General features: G+C 37.8%; 1 protein-coding gene across 6 annotated transcripts in view; it reads right to left on the bottom strand.

Moving 5' to 3' along the window:
• Nucleotides 1-14,576, bottom strand: part of RUBCN (rubicon autophagy regulator) — a 64,228-nt gene that overhangs the window by 33,534 nt on the left and 16,118 nt on the right. For all 6 annotated transcript variants that reach the window (XM_059920897.1, XM_059920896.1, XM_059920894.1 and 3 more), the window contains exon 2: nt 5,919-6,072. In XM_059920897.1, coding sequence (XP_059776880.1) covers nt 5,919-6,072 — 154 coding nt within the window. The remainder of the gene's footprint in view (nt 1-5,918; nt 6,073-14,576) is intronic.

Here is a 14,576-nt window from a genome sequence, read left to right on the forward strand (position 1 = left end):
AAATAGTCTGGCAGTTTCTTTCAAACTAAAGATTCTCTTACCATATGATCTAGCAATTTACTTATGTACACACAGAAACCTCAATAAAAACTTGATGTCAAATTAAGTAGGGACAAGACAATTTCAAAGTTGGGGGGAGAAAGCCTAAAAATGTAGAACGTTTTATATTCATATTATAGGATCTTTAAATTGCTAGTCCAACATAAAGAAATGGAAGCTGGAAGTCCTGTATGATGTATTATGGGTGTAATTTATACAAGAAAGATGATATGGAACTCCATCAGTGGATTCATTCTCACAGAAGAGGTTTGACCCTATACCCAAAGACTGTTAATTAAATGTAAATTTAGGATGTTTTAAATTAAAATAAAATGTTTGAGTGATGTCTCTTAACAATGTTTAATTTCCCTCAATCAATCAGCTAATGATCCAGGTCATGTGTAAGAAGGCTTTTCCTGTCCTTATCAAAAAATGATACGGTAGTTAACAGGAAAATAAAATGATAAATAGGTGAATGTTGGGGGGAAAAATCAACAACAAAAGATGCTATATGAGTGAGGGACTACTCCTACCATAATGAAAAGCTACAATAATTAAAACTGAGTGGTGATAGCACACAAATAGAGAACAGACCATAACAGAAATCCAGAAATAGATCCATGTGCCAAGGAAATTAAGTATATTCAAAATAAATTACAGATAGAATGGTTTAAATGTAAAACATTAAGCCATAAAAGTAACAGAAGAAACCATGGAGAAACATTTTTAATAATCGTATAGTGGGAAAGCCCCTTCAGAGCATCAAAGAGAGCCCAGAAGCCCTAAGAGAAATGAATAATTTGACTTACTAACAATCTGATATTTCTGTATAGTAAAAACCACCATAACAAACGTATGGACACCAAGGGGGGAAAGTGGCGGGGGTGGTGGTGGTCTTGGTGGGATGAATTGGGAGATTGGGATTGACATATATACACTAATATGTATAAAATGGATACCTAATAAGAACCTGCTGTATAAAAAAACAAATAAAATAAAATTCAAAAATTCAAAGAAAACAACAACAACAAAAAAGAAATGTCAAAGACAAGCTAGGAAAAAATATTTGCAATACACATTACAGACAAATAACTAATTCCCTTAATAAATAAAGAGATTCTACAAATCTGTAGGAAAAGATTGACAATCTAAGGAAAATGGGGGTAATACAGGGAAAAGTTCACAGAAAAATACTTTTTTAAAAATTTATTTATTTTTGGCTGCGTTGGGTCTTCATTGTTGCACGTGGGCTTTCTCTAGTTGCAGTGAGCGGGGGCCGCTCTTCGTTGCAGTGTGCGGGCTTCTCATTGCGGTGGCTTCTCTTGCTGCAGAGCACGGGCTCTAGGCGTACGGGCTTCAGTAGTTGTGGTGTGTGGACTTACTAGTTGTGGCGTGTGGGCTCAGTAGTTGTGGCTTGTGGGCTCTAGAGCGCAGGCTCAGTAGTTGTGGCACATGGGCTTAGTTGCTCTGCGGTATGTGGGATCTTCCCGGACCAGGGCTCGAATCCGTGTCCCCTGCATTGGCAGGTGGATTCTTAACCACTGCGCCACCAGGGAAGTCCCAGAAAAATACTTTAATGGCTCTTATAAACATCTTTCAGAGTAAAAGAAATGTAACTTTTCACCTATTATACTGGTGACAGTTTAAAGTTTAATAATACCCTATATTGTCAAGGGTATGAAGAATCAGATCCTCTTATACAATGTTGCTGAGGGCGTAAACAGACATAACTTTCTGGAGAGCAATTTCGCCATAGCTATCAAAACTGAAATGCATATACCCTTTAGCCTAAGAATTCTACTTCTAGGAGTATCCTATGGTAAAGGGCAAAATGACCTATACTCAAGGTTATTCACTGTAGCATTGTTACTAAGAGCAAATTCTTGGAAGGAATCTAAATGTTTATTACCAGGAGACTGATTAAATAAATGATGGTACATACATAGAATGGAATATTATAAAATGACAGCTGTAAAAAAGAATGAAGAAGCTCTTTATGTAATGGATTGGGATGAATCACAATCACATCAAGTGAAAAAAGCAAGGTGTAGAGTAGTGTTTATAGTATGCTTTTATTTGTATGAAAAATCAAAAGGTGTAGCAAAGAAAATTATTCATATTTGCTTTTATAAGCATAAAAATTCTCTGGAAGGAAACTAGAATACAGTAGTTACCAATGGGATTGGAAGAAAACAAGATTTTTTTTGGCCACGCAGTGTGGCTTGTGGGATCCTACTTCCCAGACCAGGGAGTGAACCCGGGTCCCTCAGCAGTGAAAGCGTGGAGTCATAACCACTGGACGGCCAGGGAATTCCCTGTATTGTCTATTTTAATTAAATATTTTAAAGCAAGTTACAGAGTAATAGATACAGTATAATCTTAATATTTTAAAAAGCATGTACATGCATAGAAAAATAGAATCTACCAAAATGTTAAAGAGTGATTGTTATTACTTGATGTTGAGATTATGAGTAATAACTTACTTTCTTCTAAACTCTTTTTGGTATTTCCCAAATGTTCAGCAAATAAAAACATGTATATTACTTACATATTCAGAAAAGAAATACACAGGGACTTTCCTGGCGGTCCAGTGGTTAAAACTCCACGCTCCCAATGCAGGGGGTACCGGCTCGATCCCTGGTCGGGGAACTAAGATCCTGCATGCCACACGGCGCGGCCAAAAATATGTATATATATATCCAGAGGTCTTTTTTGTTATTATTGCTATTTTTTAAATTGGGCCATCTATACTGCCAAGTACAGGTTTCTTCTTAGTGTTGGAAAAGGTGGGGGGAATCTTTGCACTTCTAGTCAGCTGAGAAATCTCTGGGATTAAGCGTCTCCACATTTCTAAGCAGCAGAAAAGGGGTTATCAAATATACCTTGCGTTATGGAAAGACTAAAAGGTAGCCCAGATGCAGGATGTCAAGGAAAACGAGATCCGTCTAAGAATATGATCATGATGTTAGAGTTTCCTAAGGCTCTGAGTGATTTAAAAAAATACACTTCACATTCCATAACACATCCCTAGGAAAGCACAGAAGAGATATGGCCAGCATGAATCATTGTATCCCTTCCCCCCTCCAAGAGCACAACACCCAGAATAGCTTCCTGATGACACAGCAGCCAGAAGCCTTTGAAAGCCTTAATCTTTAGGGAGGAAATGAAAAGGAAAAACAAGTCCTTAATACAGACTTTAATTTTTAGGTCTTTACAAGGCAGAACAGAGCAGCAGTGAAGTTGGTATGGATCTTTTGTCTTTAATTCTTCCCACTAGAGCCTGTAGTTGCTAAATGTATGTATGTATGACAGATTTGTCTGGTTTGCTCTGCTTGCACTTACTAACACTACTGCTGTTTTGTAGGTGACCGTATACTTTAACAGTTTTCATTCTGCTGACCAGGTACCTTCACAGATCTTATTACTTACTAATAACAATAATATTGTGTTGCATTTACCAAGCATCTTTCACTTGGGAATTCCACTGACTTTACTATTTCATCATGACACATATTCTGTTTCTGGCACAGATGGTAAAACTGTCTTCAAATATAGTAAAATGATTACTCCAGATGACAATGTAAAATGAGTAATAGAGCCAAGAAAAGAACTTTTTTGCTATCAAGATGAAAGTACTTTAACCACTAAATGACAGTGCCTCTAATCTGGTAGCTATCTTGGTCATCAGTCTGGGAAACTTGTATTGGGTTTTTGTAAAACATGTTGGCGCAGTTCCCAATTCTGGCTTGGGAGACTGAGTAGCTGGCAATGCCACAGATTAGTATTAAAAATATCAGGAGGAAGGGCAACCTTATGAGAGATAATAAGTTTGTTTTGGGTCATGTTGTACTTGGCCTATAGGACAGCCAGCCAGATGATAACGTATAGCAGATAGCCAGACAGCTAGTCTTGTGGATCTGAAGTTCAGCAGAGATGTCTGAGCTGGGGGTAGGTAGGGTACAGGTGACAGTTAAAACAACGCAAGTGAAGGAGACTGTTTCAGAAAATGTACAATGTAATAAGAGATAAGGACATAGGACTGGACTGTATTAAAAACTAAAATCCGAGAGGAAGAGATTCCACGGAAATTAAGAAAGAGTGATCACAGAGGTAGGAGAAGGTCTCCATAACATCGGAATAATGCAATGCGAGTCAAGGTCTGATGATGTTCAACAGTGAAGAACACAAGACACTGTTCAAAGGAGAAATGTTCACTGGATTTGGTAACATGGACTTACTTAAACTTCAGTAGCAAGAACAACAGTGGTAAGGGCAGAAACCAGATTGCAGTGGGTTAAATTATTTGTTTTGTAAATTCCAATGGTCATATTTTTTTCATAGGACAACGTGTAACTTGAAACTTAAAAAAAAATGAGGGGAACATTTATTAATTACTTCCTATGTACCATGAACTGTGCTAGGCAAATTTGTATGCCATTTCATTTAATCTTTCCATCAAACATTATGATATAAATAATATTATCATCATTTCTACAGATGAGAAAAGGCTCAAAAAAGTTAATATCACCTAATAGTTAAGACTGACAGACAACTTACTACACTGTCTAAAGCTTTTTCAGGTATTATCTCATTTAATTCTCACAACAATCCTATGAAGTACATACCAGTGTTATCGCCTCATTTTACAAATGAGGAAACAGAAGCACTAACAGTTATGTAACTTACCCAATACCACAGAGTGGTGAAGCTGAGATAAAATAAGGGCAGTCTGACTCAAAAATCCATAACTATTACTACTATGTCATTTTTTCCCCCAAGGACCTGAGCAATTTCAATCCAGGTTCTGTCTGATTCCAAAGACTTCTGTCAGTCTACTATACCATGTTGCCTCCAAATTCCTGGAATGAGGTTTTAATAATAATGACCATTAAGATTCAGCTCTTTAAAAAAAAAAAAAAAAAAAAAGATTCAGCTCTTTAAAGGATAAAAATTTTCCCCATATCTTCAAATTTCTTTAGAAAGAGAGCCTCACTTTTAGAACTTACTCTGAATAAAGAAAATCTAACCTAAGCCAACTTTTCCACTGAATTCTGAAAAAACTCAACAAGAACACTGGTTTAAAGAGTTTGTTCAGAGGTGATATATACATATTTTTAGAAGGGAGGGTAGCACATTAAATCCTATCAACTATGAATATCTTAATACCAATTAATTTTTTCCAGTGTGACTGCTAGTTGAGAATAAATTCTGATTAAAAAAGAAAGACAAGCCTGGCTTCAAAAAAAAGAGTTTCAGGGAAGAATACTAGGGCCTTACATGGGAAGAGCATGAGTGTTTGGGAACACAAATTATGCACATATTTGTGAGGTTTGATTTTTAAAAAGTAGGAGGATCAGATCCAATGACCCACTTGACAATTTTATCCAGAACCAAACCTTAGTTAAAACATTGCAAATGGAGTAACTGCCATTGAGAATTAAAGCAGAAACCACTGAGTGTTAGTAGATTCCACTCATTTTTAATACTCAAAGCTTATTAGAGTGTTTGAGGATACTTAGGAAAAGAAACAACATCAATAAAGTTTACATAGAAGAAAACGTAAGCTATAACTAAAACTATCACTCACAAGCATCAACAAGTTATCAACAAAGTGACGCTCACAGGATAGTCTAAAAATGACAATATCCTGTAAATATTTCTCAGATGCGTCCTAGGATACTCTTAAGAGGAATATCTCAATGATTCATCATCATCGTTCTTATCCTCCTCCTCGTTATCAAATATTATAGTCTTGCTCTCAAGGGCTCAGAGACTAGTTGCCTTCATCTTCTCCCTGCCAACAACTTAATGCAACTATTTCTTTCCAACAAGTGATTCAGCCAATCTGGCAAAAAAAAGAAAAGAAGGGATCTACATACCTGGTCATGGATGAGCCCATGATAGAGGATGCTCTGCATGTCCCTGCAAAGCCGCTCCAGGCCACCATACTTGGACCAGACATTGGGGCTGTTGGCTGATACTAAACCCTCCACAGTAGTCTTCAAATTACCCAGCAACTGCCAGTGTTCCCTCCTGCAAGGGCATCAATTACACCAATGGTTAGTTACTTTGTTGTACCTGATCCTGACCACCTCAAAGAAAGTCTAAGACAAGAAGCCTCCTGCCCCACATCCTAACATTCTCTCCCCTATTAATTTTTTACTTGAGTATAAGACCCAATTCTGAGAGGACTGAAGTTGTAAAGAACACTAAGATTTTGTTTTAAAACCCTCATATTGGGACTTCCCTGGTGGTCCAGTGGGTAAGACTCTGCGCTCCCAATGCAGGGGGCCTGGGTTCGATCCCTGGTTGGGGAACTAGATCCCGCATGCATGCTGCAACTAAGGGTTTGCATGCCACAACTAAAAAGCCCACGTGCCGCAACTAAGAGTCTGCACGCTGCAACTAAGAAGTCCACATGCCACAACTAAAGATTCCACATGCTGCAACAAAGAGCCAGTGCAGCCAAAATAAACAAACATATATATATATATATATAAATATATATAAATATAAATATAAAGCCCTCATATTTACATGGCATATTGTGCTTTGTAAGGTGATCTTCATCTACTATCATTCAATCCTCATGTAAGTAGCCTATAACCCTGTTTCTAGGAGTGTGACCCATTAAGATCCGTTTCTGGACAATGACATTACATGGGCAATATATAAAGAGATGAGGGCATTTGCTGAAAACCAGAAATCTTTTGCCAAACAAAAAAGCCAAAAAACAACTTTTTATGAACTATATTTCCAGTACTAAGTACATATATCTGTACACAAATATTATGGATAAGAATACAAATTGCCCATGATTTTCCTCCTTAATTTTTTAACCTAAAATTGAGACAAAATGTTTTAAGCTTGCACTGAGCCACTTAGGACATGTCCCCAAATCAATCAACTATTGGCTTATTCCCTTGGACCTTGTGAAGTACTTTAGTGTAAAAGTTTGAAAATTATTGCCCTAGATGATCGTCAAGGTTCCTCTCAAATTCCCAGCATTTTCTCAACACAGCTTCCAACCCAATAAAAACTCAAAACCAGCTGCAGTTGAGTGAAAAGATCTGGATGCACAGAATCAAACTGAATAAGGAAAACATGAGGCGATGAGGTGTCAAACTCCTTCTCTTGGGCCCCCAATTGTTACGTTGTACACTTTATCTAGCCCTTTCATTTCTTATTAGAATACTACTCTTTCCTCTTCAAGGATGGTCCTGGGAATGGTTATAATTTCTTCAAGGAACTTTCACTACAACTATTTTAATATCATTTAAATACCTATTAGGGTAGGAGGGTTCTGAACTGGAATCCTTTCTAACTCTCATACATTTTGTACACTTTCTGAGCCACTTTTAAAAAGTGGATGAAGAGAGTAAAGGCAGACAAATAAAATAAAATGAATGAAGCTAGGTCTGGTACAGGAGTATTATCTAAAAGGGGAAAGCCAAATGGATCTCACTTTGGTCTTCTCCTCTGAAGGCCTTGAGACCAAGAATTTATGCAAACTGGGAGACACCAGGCTTTTTTAACCTTACATCGTTAAACATTTGAGTTACCAGACTCCCCTGTTCTATTTCTTTTTTCCCCCCAGTTTTATTGAGAAATAACTGACATATAACATTATATTAGTTTAAGGCATACAACATAATGATTTGATATATGTATACATTGTGAAATGATTACCAGAGTAAGTTTAGTTAACATCTATCACCTCACACAGTTATAAATTTTGTTCCTTGTGATGAGAACTTTTAAGATCTACTCTCTTAGCAACTTTCAAATATACAATACAGTACTGTTAACTATAATCACCATGCTGTACATTACACCCCCAAAACTGACTTATAAGTTTGTACCTTTGGACCACCTTCACCCATTTCCCCCACCCCCTCATCCCCTGCCTCTGGCAATCATCAGTGTGTTCTCTATTTCTATGAGTTCGGGTTTTTTGGATTCTACATATGTGAGATAATACAGTATCTGTCTTTCTCTGTCTGATTTATTTCACTTAGCATAATGCCCTCAAGGTCCATCCATGTTGCTGCAAATGGCAAGATTTCCTTCTTTATGGCTAAATAATATTCCCGTGTGTGTGACATTTTCTTTATCCATTCATGTGTCAATGGACACTTAGGTTGTTTCCATGTTTTGGCTATTTTAAATAATGCTGCAATGAACATGGGGGTGCAGATACCTTTTCGAGAGTGATTTTGTTTCCTTTGGATATATATCCAGAAGGAGAATTGCTGGATCATATGGTAATTGTATTTTTAATATCCTGAGGAATCTCCATACCGTTTTCCATAATGGCTGCCCCAATTTACAATACCACCAACAGTACACAAGAGTCCCCTTTTCTCCACACCCTCGCCAACACTTGTTGCCTCTTGTCTTTTTGATGCTAGCCCTTCTAACAGGTGTGAGATGATATCCCATTGTGGTTTTGATTTGCACTTCCCTGATGATTGGTCACGTGAAGCACTTTTTCATATTATCTGTTGGCCATTCCCCTGTTCTATTTCTAAACCAGTCCTGAGAGATATTTCAAGATAACTAAGATGCACACTGGACTGAGGTGGTCATTAAAAGGCCATTTATTGTTGTACTGTGAAACTGCCATCACAGAGGCCAACTGACTGCCAGCTTTTCCTTCAGTGATTCTCCATCTCCTATGCTTCTTCAGGAAGCATCTGGCCTGTTCTGACTGACACAGTTTTACATTCCAACAGATTACAATCAAGTGGTGCAGGCCTGAGAGCCAGTCTGGTTCCTCAAGTGACTCTGCATATCTGTGTTCTGATTCATTCTGTATTGATCTTACAAGTTTAACTGTCAAAGAACATCATAATAAATCCTGAAAGTAGACACCAAGTACCCTATCATCCTATGGCTTTGATTCCAAAATTTTACAAAGAGCATTGAAACCCTAGAAACCTTGAGCATTCAGATCTATTAACAACTTCTGTACAAACTAAAGAAATTTTCTTCCCCAAAATGAAGTGCCCTTGAGATAACACAGCTACAAAAGAAGGTGGCTCTTACTCTAAGATGTACCAAACCGTCTATATTTGGTATATGCTCATGTAGAAGAAAAGTAAACTTTAAAAAAATTTTTTTAATTAATTTATTTATTTATTTATTTTTGGCTGTGTTGGGTATTCGTTGCTGCGCGTGGGCTTTTCTCTAGCTGCGGTGAGCAGGGGCTACTCTACGTTGCGGTGCGCGGGCTTCTCATTGTGGTGGCTTCTCTTGTTGCGGAGCACAGGCTCTAGGCGCACGAGCTTCAGTAGTTGTGGCACGCAGACTCAGTAGTTGTGGCTCGCGGGCTCTAGAGCGCAGGCTCAGTAGTTGTGGCACACGGGCTCAGTTGCTCCACGGCATGTGGGATCTTCCCGGACCAGGGCTCGAACCCGTGTCCCCTGCACTGGCAGGCGGATTCTTAACCACTGCCACCAGGGAAGTCCTAAAAATTTTTTGATTTACATAGCTAGTCTGTTTAGTGTCTTTACTTTTTAGGATCCTTTACCCTAATGATACTGTTATCATTTTCAGAGAGCTGAAATACTAGGTTCAACTGAAGCCCACACACAATGGCTGGATTAATCCATTCATACCTGAATCTTAGATGCAAATAAATAGATCACCATGAGAAATAAAATATCCCTCCTCATTCTTTACCCAGATTGTTAGCAAGTGAGGTCAGTCTTTCCTAGGCTAAACCTGTTTGGTAATAATTTGGATTGTATCATCTTGCATTCACATGTAACCTTCATCTGGGCACAGGCAAGGACTGTATTAGGCTCAAAGCAGCCCTTTGTATGGCCACTTCTGCAAGTACACAGAGTGCTCTTCTTTAATCACCATAAATTAAAAGCAAGTCTTTCTAAGCATATTACCCTATGTCAAGGAAGAACTAGGCTCGAGTGGCAAGGGACAGCATAATCCATCTCTACTTGAATCATATTTATCAACAAACAGCAAAGCCAATCTCAGAATAAAGTCCTGCCAATTTTCTTTTGGGAGGATTTTGACTACATTCTTTGAAGAGGAACAGTAATTGCTTAAGCAACTCAAATAAGCATACCCGAGGAAAAAGTTTCCCTAAATGCCAACTCAGTCTTAAGCTTGCCAAATCACAATTAGAAGTAACACTCAGGTTAAAACAGTAAAGTTATAAGCAAACATTATTTTTTAAAGAAGTGTTATACCATATAACTAATATAAAACTAATCACTAAAAATAAGTGAAATCAATAGTAAATAAATAGTAAATACTGTGCAATTGTAAAATGAGATTCAATGCAAGAAATATATATTGGCATATCTTCCACCCCCAAGACTCTTTTTAGTAATAAAAGGAAACAGCTTCAACTTATTAGCATATCCCATCTACAGTATGCCAGTTATCTGCATTGGAATGTGGTATCTGAGACCAGAGTTGAAGGTCAGGTTGTCCCAAGTCAGGTAATGATTTGATCCCTGAAATGTGAGGAGAGGTATGTGATATCCATATGCGGAATATCATGAAACCATTAAAATTTTTGATTAGGAACAATTTCCAAAGCTAATGAAAGTATGTAAAAGTATAAAAAGCAGAAGGTAAAATTATATTTATGATCTTAACATAAATATACTGAGAGAAATAGTGATATGTTAATAGTGGTTACTTTTGGTTATATAAGGGGAATGTAGAGAAGAGAGGAACTATTTCGGCCTTCCTTGAGGCTAGCAATTAAAGAAAGGTCAATAATATGAACAAAGTTAGTGAACCAGAAGCTGGAAAATACCATAAAGGATTTTTTAAATACTCAAGTATCAAAGGCATCTTATGCTGAAAGACTGTGGTCAGGCAAGCACCTAGGACTTTTAATGCCAGAAAGCACTTCCTGGAAAGAAGTAATGGGTTCATTCTTAAAGTAGGGAAAAACCTAATTAGGGAAATAATTTTTTTAAATAAATTGTATTTATTTTATTTATTTATTTTTGGCTGAGTTGGGTCTTCTTTGCTCTGCACGGGCTTTCTCCAGTTGCGGTGAGCGGGGGCTACTCTTCCTTGCGGTGCGGGTGCTTCTCATTGCAGTGGTTTCTCTTGCCGCAGAGCACAGGTTCTAGGCGCAGGGACTTCAGTAGTTGTGGCACGTGGGCTCAGTAGTTGTGGCTCATGGGCTTTAGAGCGCAGGCTCAGTAGTTGTGGCGCACAGGCCAAGTTGCTTCGCGGCATGTGGGATCTTCCTGGACTAGGGATCGAACCCATGTCCCCTGCATTAGCAGGCGGATTTTTAACCACTGCGCCACCAGGGAAGTCCCGGGAAATAATTATTGGTAACACTGAGGTAGCAAGAAACTACCACGTTTAATTTGCATTTAACTTTCTTCTTAACTGGCTCCATATTTTCTGTTTTTAGTTATACAGTTTTTAACTTGTAGAGTATGTAGTATATTTATGATGCTTTTCAAATAAACAATATGCTTACAGAAAAAACATACTTGACTCTATTATACAGCTCTCAGCTCTGGGACACTTAGGAGAACCTAACCATTGGCAGTTCCATCCCTTTAGCGGTTGACAGCAGAATCTCAAAAGTCTAGGAGGGAACCTCAATGCCTAGGAATCTCAATGTCTAGAAGGCATGCTTTGTAACTTTATACCTATTCAACAAATGTTTCACCAATCATACTAAATTTTAATGATACTAAATTTCTTGAATTTCAACAATGGGTAGATTTAACAAAAGGTAGAAAAATCCCTTTTGTCAGAAACCTTACCACTGATGATATGCAAACTCCTTAGTACGGAGTTCAAAAATTCTCCATCCTGCTCAGTACTCCTCAATTTGAATACAGTCTCTCTCTCTCTACCACATGCAAACATGCTAACCTCATATCTACTCTCATGACTGTATCCATGGAGACCTTTCCACTTGGAATGATTCTCTTCTTGTCCCATTCAGGGATTAAGTTTCAGCTCTAGTACAATTTTCTCCCAAGAAGTTCTAAATAATCTGACCTGCTACAACTTTTTTGTTGGAAACTCCATAACACATGCTGTCAATACACCATTCCTCCTAATAATAATCTTTAAAAAAAAAAAACCAAAACATTGTTATTTACCAGTATGTGGTTGATTTCCTTAAGAGAAGGACCATGGTTTTTCTATTTCCTTTTTTTTTTTTTAATATTTACTTATTTATTTATTTATTTGTTTGTGCCAGGTCTTAGTTGCGGCAGGCAGGCTCTTTAGTTGCAGCTCACCAGCTCCTTAGTTGTGGCGTGCGAACTCTTAGTTGTGGCATGCATGTGGGATCTAGTTCCCTGACCAGGGATCGAACCCAGGTCCCCAGCATTGGGAGTGTGGAGTCTTAACCTCTGCACCACCAGGTAAGTCCCTCTATTTCTTTTGTATTTTATATTTTAATAAGCAGAGAGAAAATGTCATTCAGTGGAAAGAGAACAAGCTTCACGGTCAGGCCAACCTGAATTTGAATCCTAGCTCTGCACAAACTAGCTGTACATCCTTGGGCAAGCCATTAAACTCTTTAAGCTTCAGTTCCCTCATCTGCAAGATAGAGAGAACAACTACTTCATAAAGGAGTGTAATTGATAATCTACAGAAAGCACCACCATCAAGCAAATAATAGTAGTATTGCTTCCCTTTTCTCTGTCCTTTTCCTTTGAACGTCCATTGCATAAATCTAATAAATCCAATTAAATCAGAAGGGGTACCTAGTATAAAGCCTCTTACCCATTCTGCTTCAGAGAAAATTTGGGATTGGACAGTTTGTGACATAATTAAGACTAGTCACAGTGCTCCACCTACAAAGAATATCTTCACTGAATTTAAACGAGGGTCAAATCTCTTCTTAGCACAGGTTCCAAGGCCCTGTTTATGTTCATGGTGCTCTCACTGAAGCAGGATAGCTGGAAAGACTTCCTCAATATTGGATGACCTTGTATCTAACAGAGAATCAAATCTGCTTACTGGATAGAATGAAAGAAACTTATAAGGTTTTACTGCAAAAAAATAGGGTTGATTTTGTGAGTCATATAAGAAAGCCTATCTCATTACCTTACAGTCACACCTTATGTTGTCTGGGTAGAAGAGTGCTTTACAAGCAAGGTAAAGGAGGCATACACCACCACTCTAATAGCAAAGGCAAAGGAGGAAAGACACTGCCTCAGTTGCCTCAGTTTTAGGGAGACTATTTTAAAGTAAAAGATAACCATCATTAGAACTAAAACTAAACTATCTCAAAAACTGCTGAGGAAAGAAAACAGCAAGAGAACATTATAGAAATCATTTTTAAAAGATGATAGAATTAAGACCCAACAGATATGAGATAAAAATAAGTGTCAATGGAATAAACTCAACTATTTAAAACAAAACAGCCAATCAAACAAAAAAGTAGGAGGAAACTATATTAATATCAAGGTTGTATTCAAGGCAAGAATCATTTAAAAAGACAAAGAGGGAATAATGAAGATATAGCTCTCATTAGTTTTTATGTATCTAATAACATGGCCTCAAAATATATCAAACAAAGCAACACACACACAGACACACACAGGGGAAACAAAAACTGCAGAAAACAAAAAGAAAAATGGGGACTTCCCTGGTGGTCCAGTGGGTAAGACTCCACGCTCCCAACACAGGAGGCCCGGGTTCGATCTGTGGTCAGGGAACTCGATCCTGAATGCCGTAACTAAGAGTCTGCATGCCATAACTAAGAAGTCCGCATGCCACAACTAAAGATCCCACGTGCCGCAACGAAGAACCAGCACAGCCAAAATAAATAAATAAATAAATAAATAATAAAAAGAAAAATGGAAATGGAAAAGAAAAAACAATGGTAATGGGAGATCATGAAAACCAATAGTAAAAAAGTGATTAGAAGAGCTGAATAATATATAATTAATAAGGTTGTTCTATAACATCTAGAAAACTACACCCTGAAGAACACTTTTTTAAAGCACACATACAACAGTCACAAAAATTGGCCTTGCACTAAGGCACACGCATAAGAAAAGTCAATAGATCCTCAAAAGTAGAAGTAGTACAGACATATTCTCCAGCCAGAAAGCAATAAAACAGTGAGCAAATAACAAAAGTAGAACAAAACAAATAGAAAAAAAAAAAAAACCCTTGGAAAATCTAAAACTCTCAAAGGACTCTTTAGGAGGTTAGGAGGCAAAAATAAATTCATGGTCTTGGAGGGAGGTGGGTGAAGAGGAATGGCAATATGACTATTACTGCTTTCTTCTCAAAAGTATCCAAGTGAGAGAGCTCACTGGGAGACTGTCTGAGAACCCTTAAGAAATTATGGGATTCTGCTGTTTTCTAGTCAAAAATCAATCATCTCTCAGTCCTACAATCCAGCAGGGTTCCTGTGAGTTTCACTGGCAAAGGATATGGCCCCACAAACTTGGAGAGATAGTTTGCCAAGTTCCTATTTACTCACTACTATTGATGACTTCCTTTAATAATCTTCTCTCCTCCTAATCAAGTGCAGTTTACACTTCAAGTGAGCCTGATCC

This window comes from Balaenoptera ricei, chromosome 4, assembly GCF_028023285.1.
Source record: "Balaenoptera ricei isolate mBalRic1 chromosome 4, mBalRic1.hap2, whole genome shotgun sequence".
In the NCBI taxonomy this organism is placed as follows: Eukaryota; Metazoa; Chordata; class Mammalia; order Artiodactyla; family Balaenopteridae; genus Balaenoptera; species Balaenoptera ricei.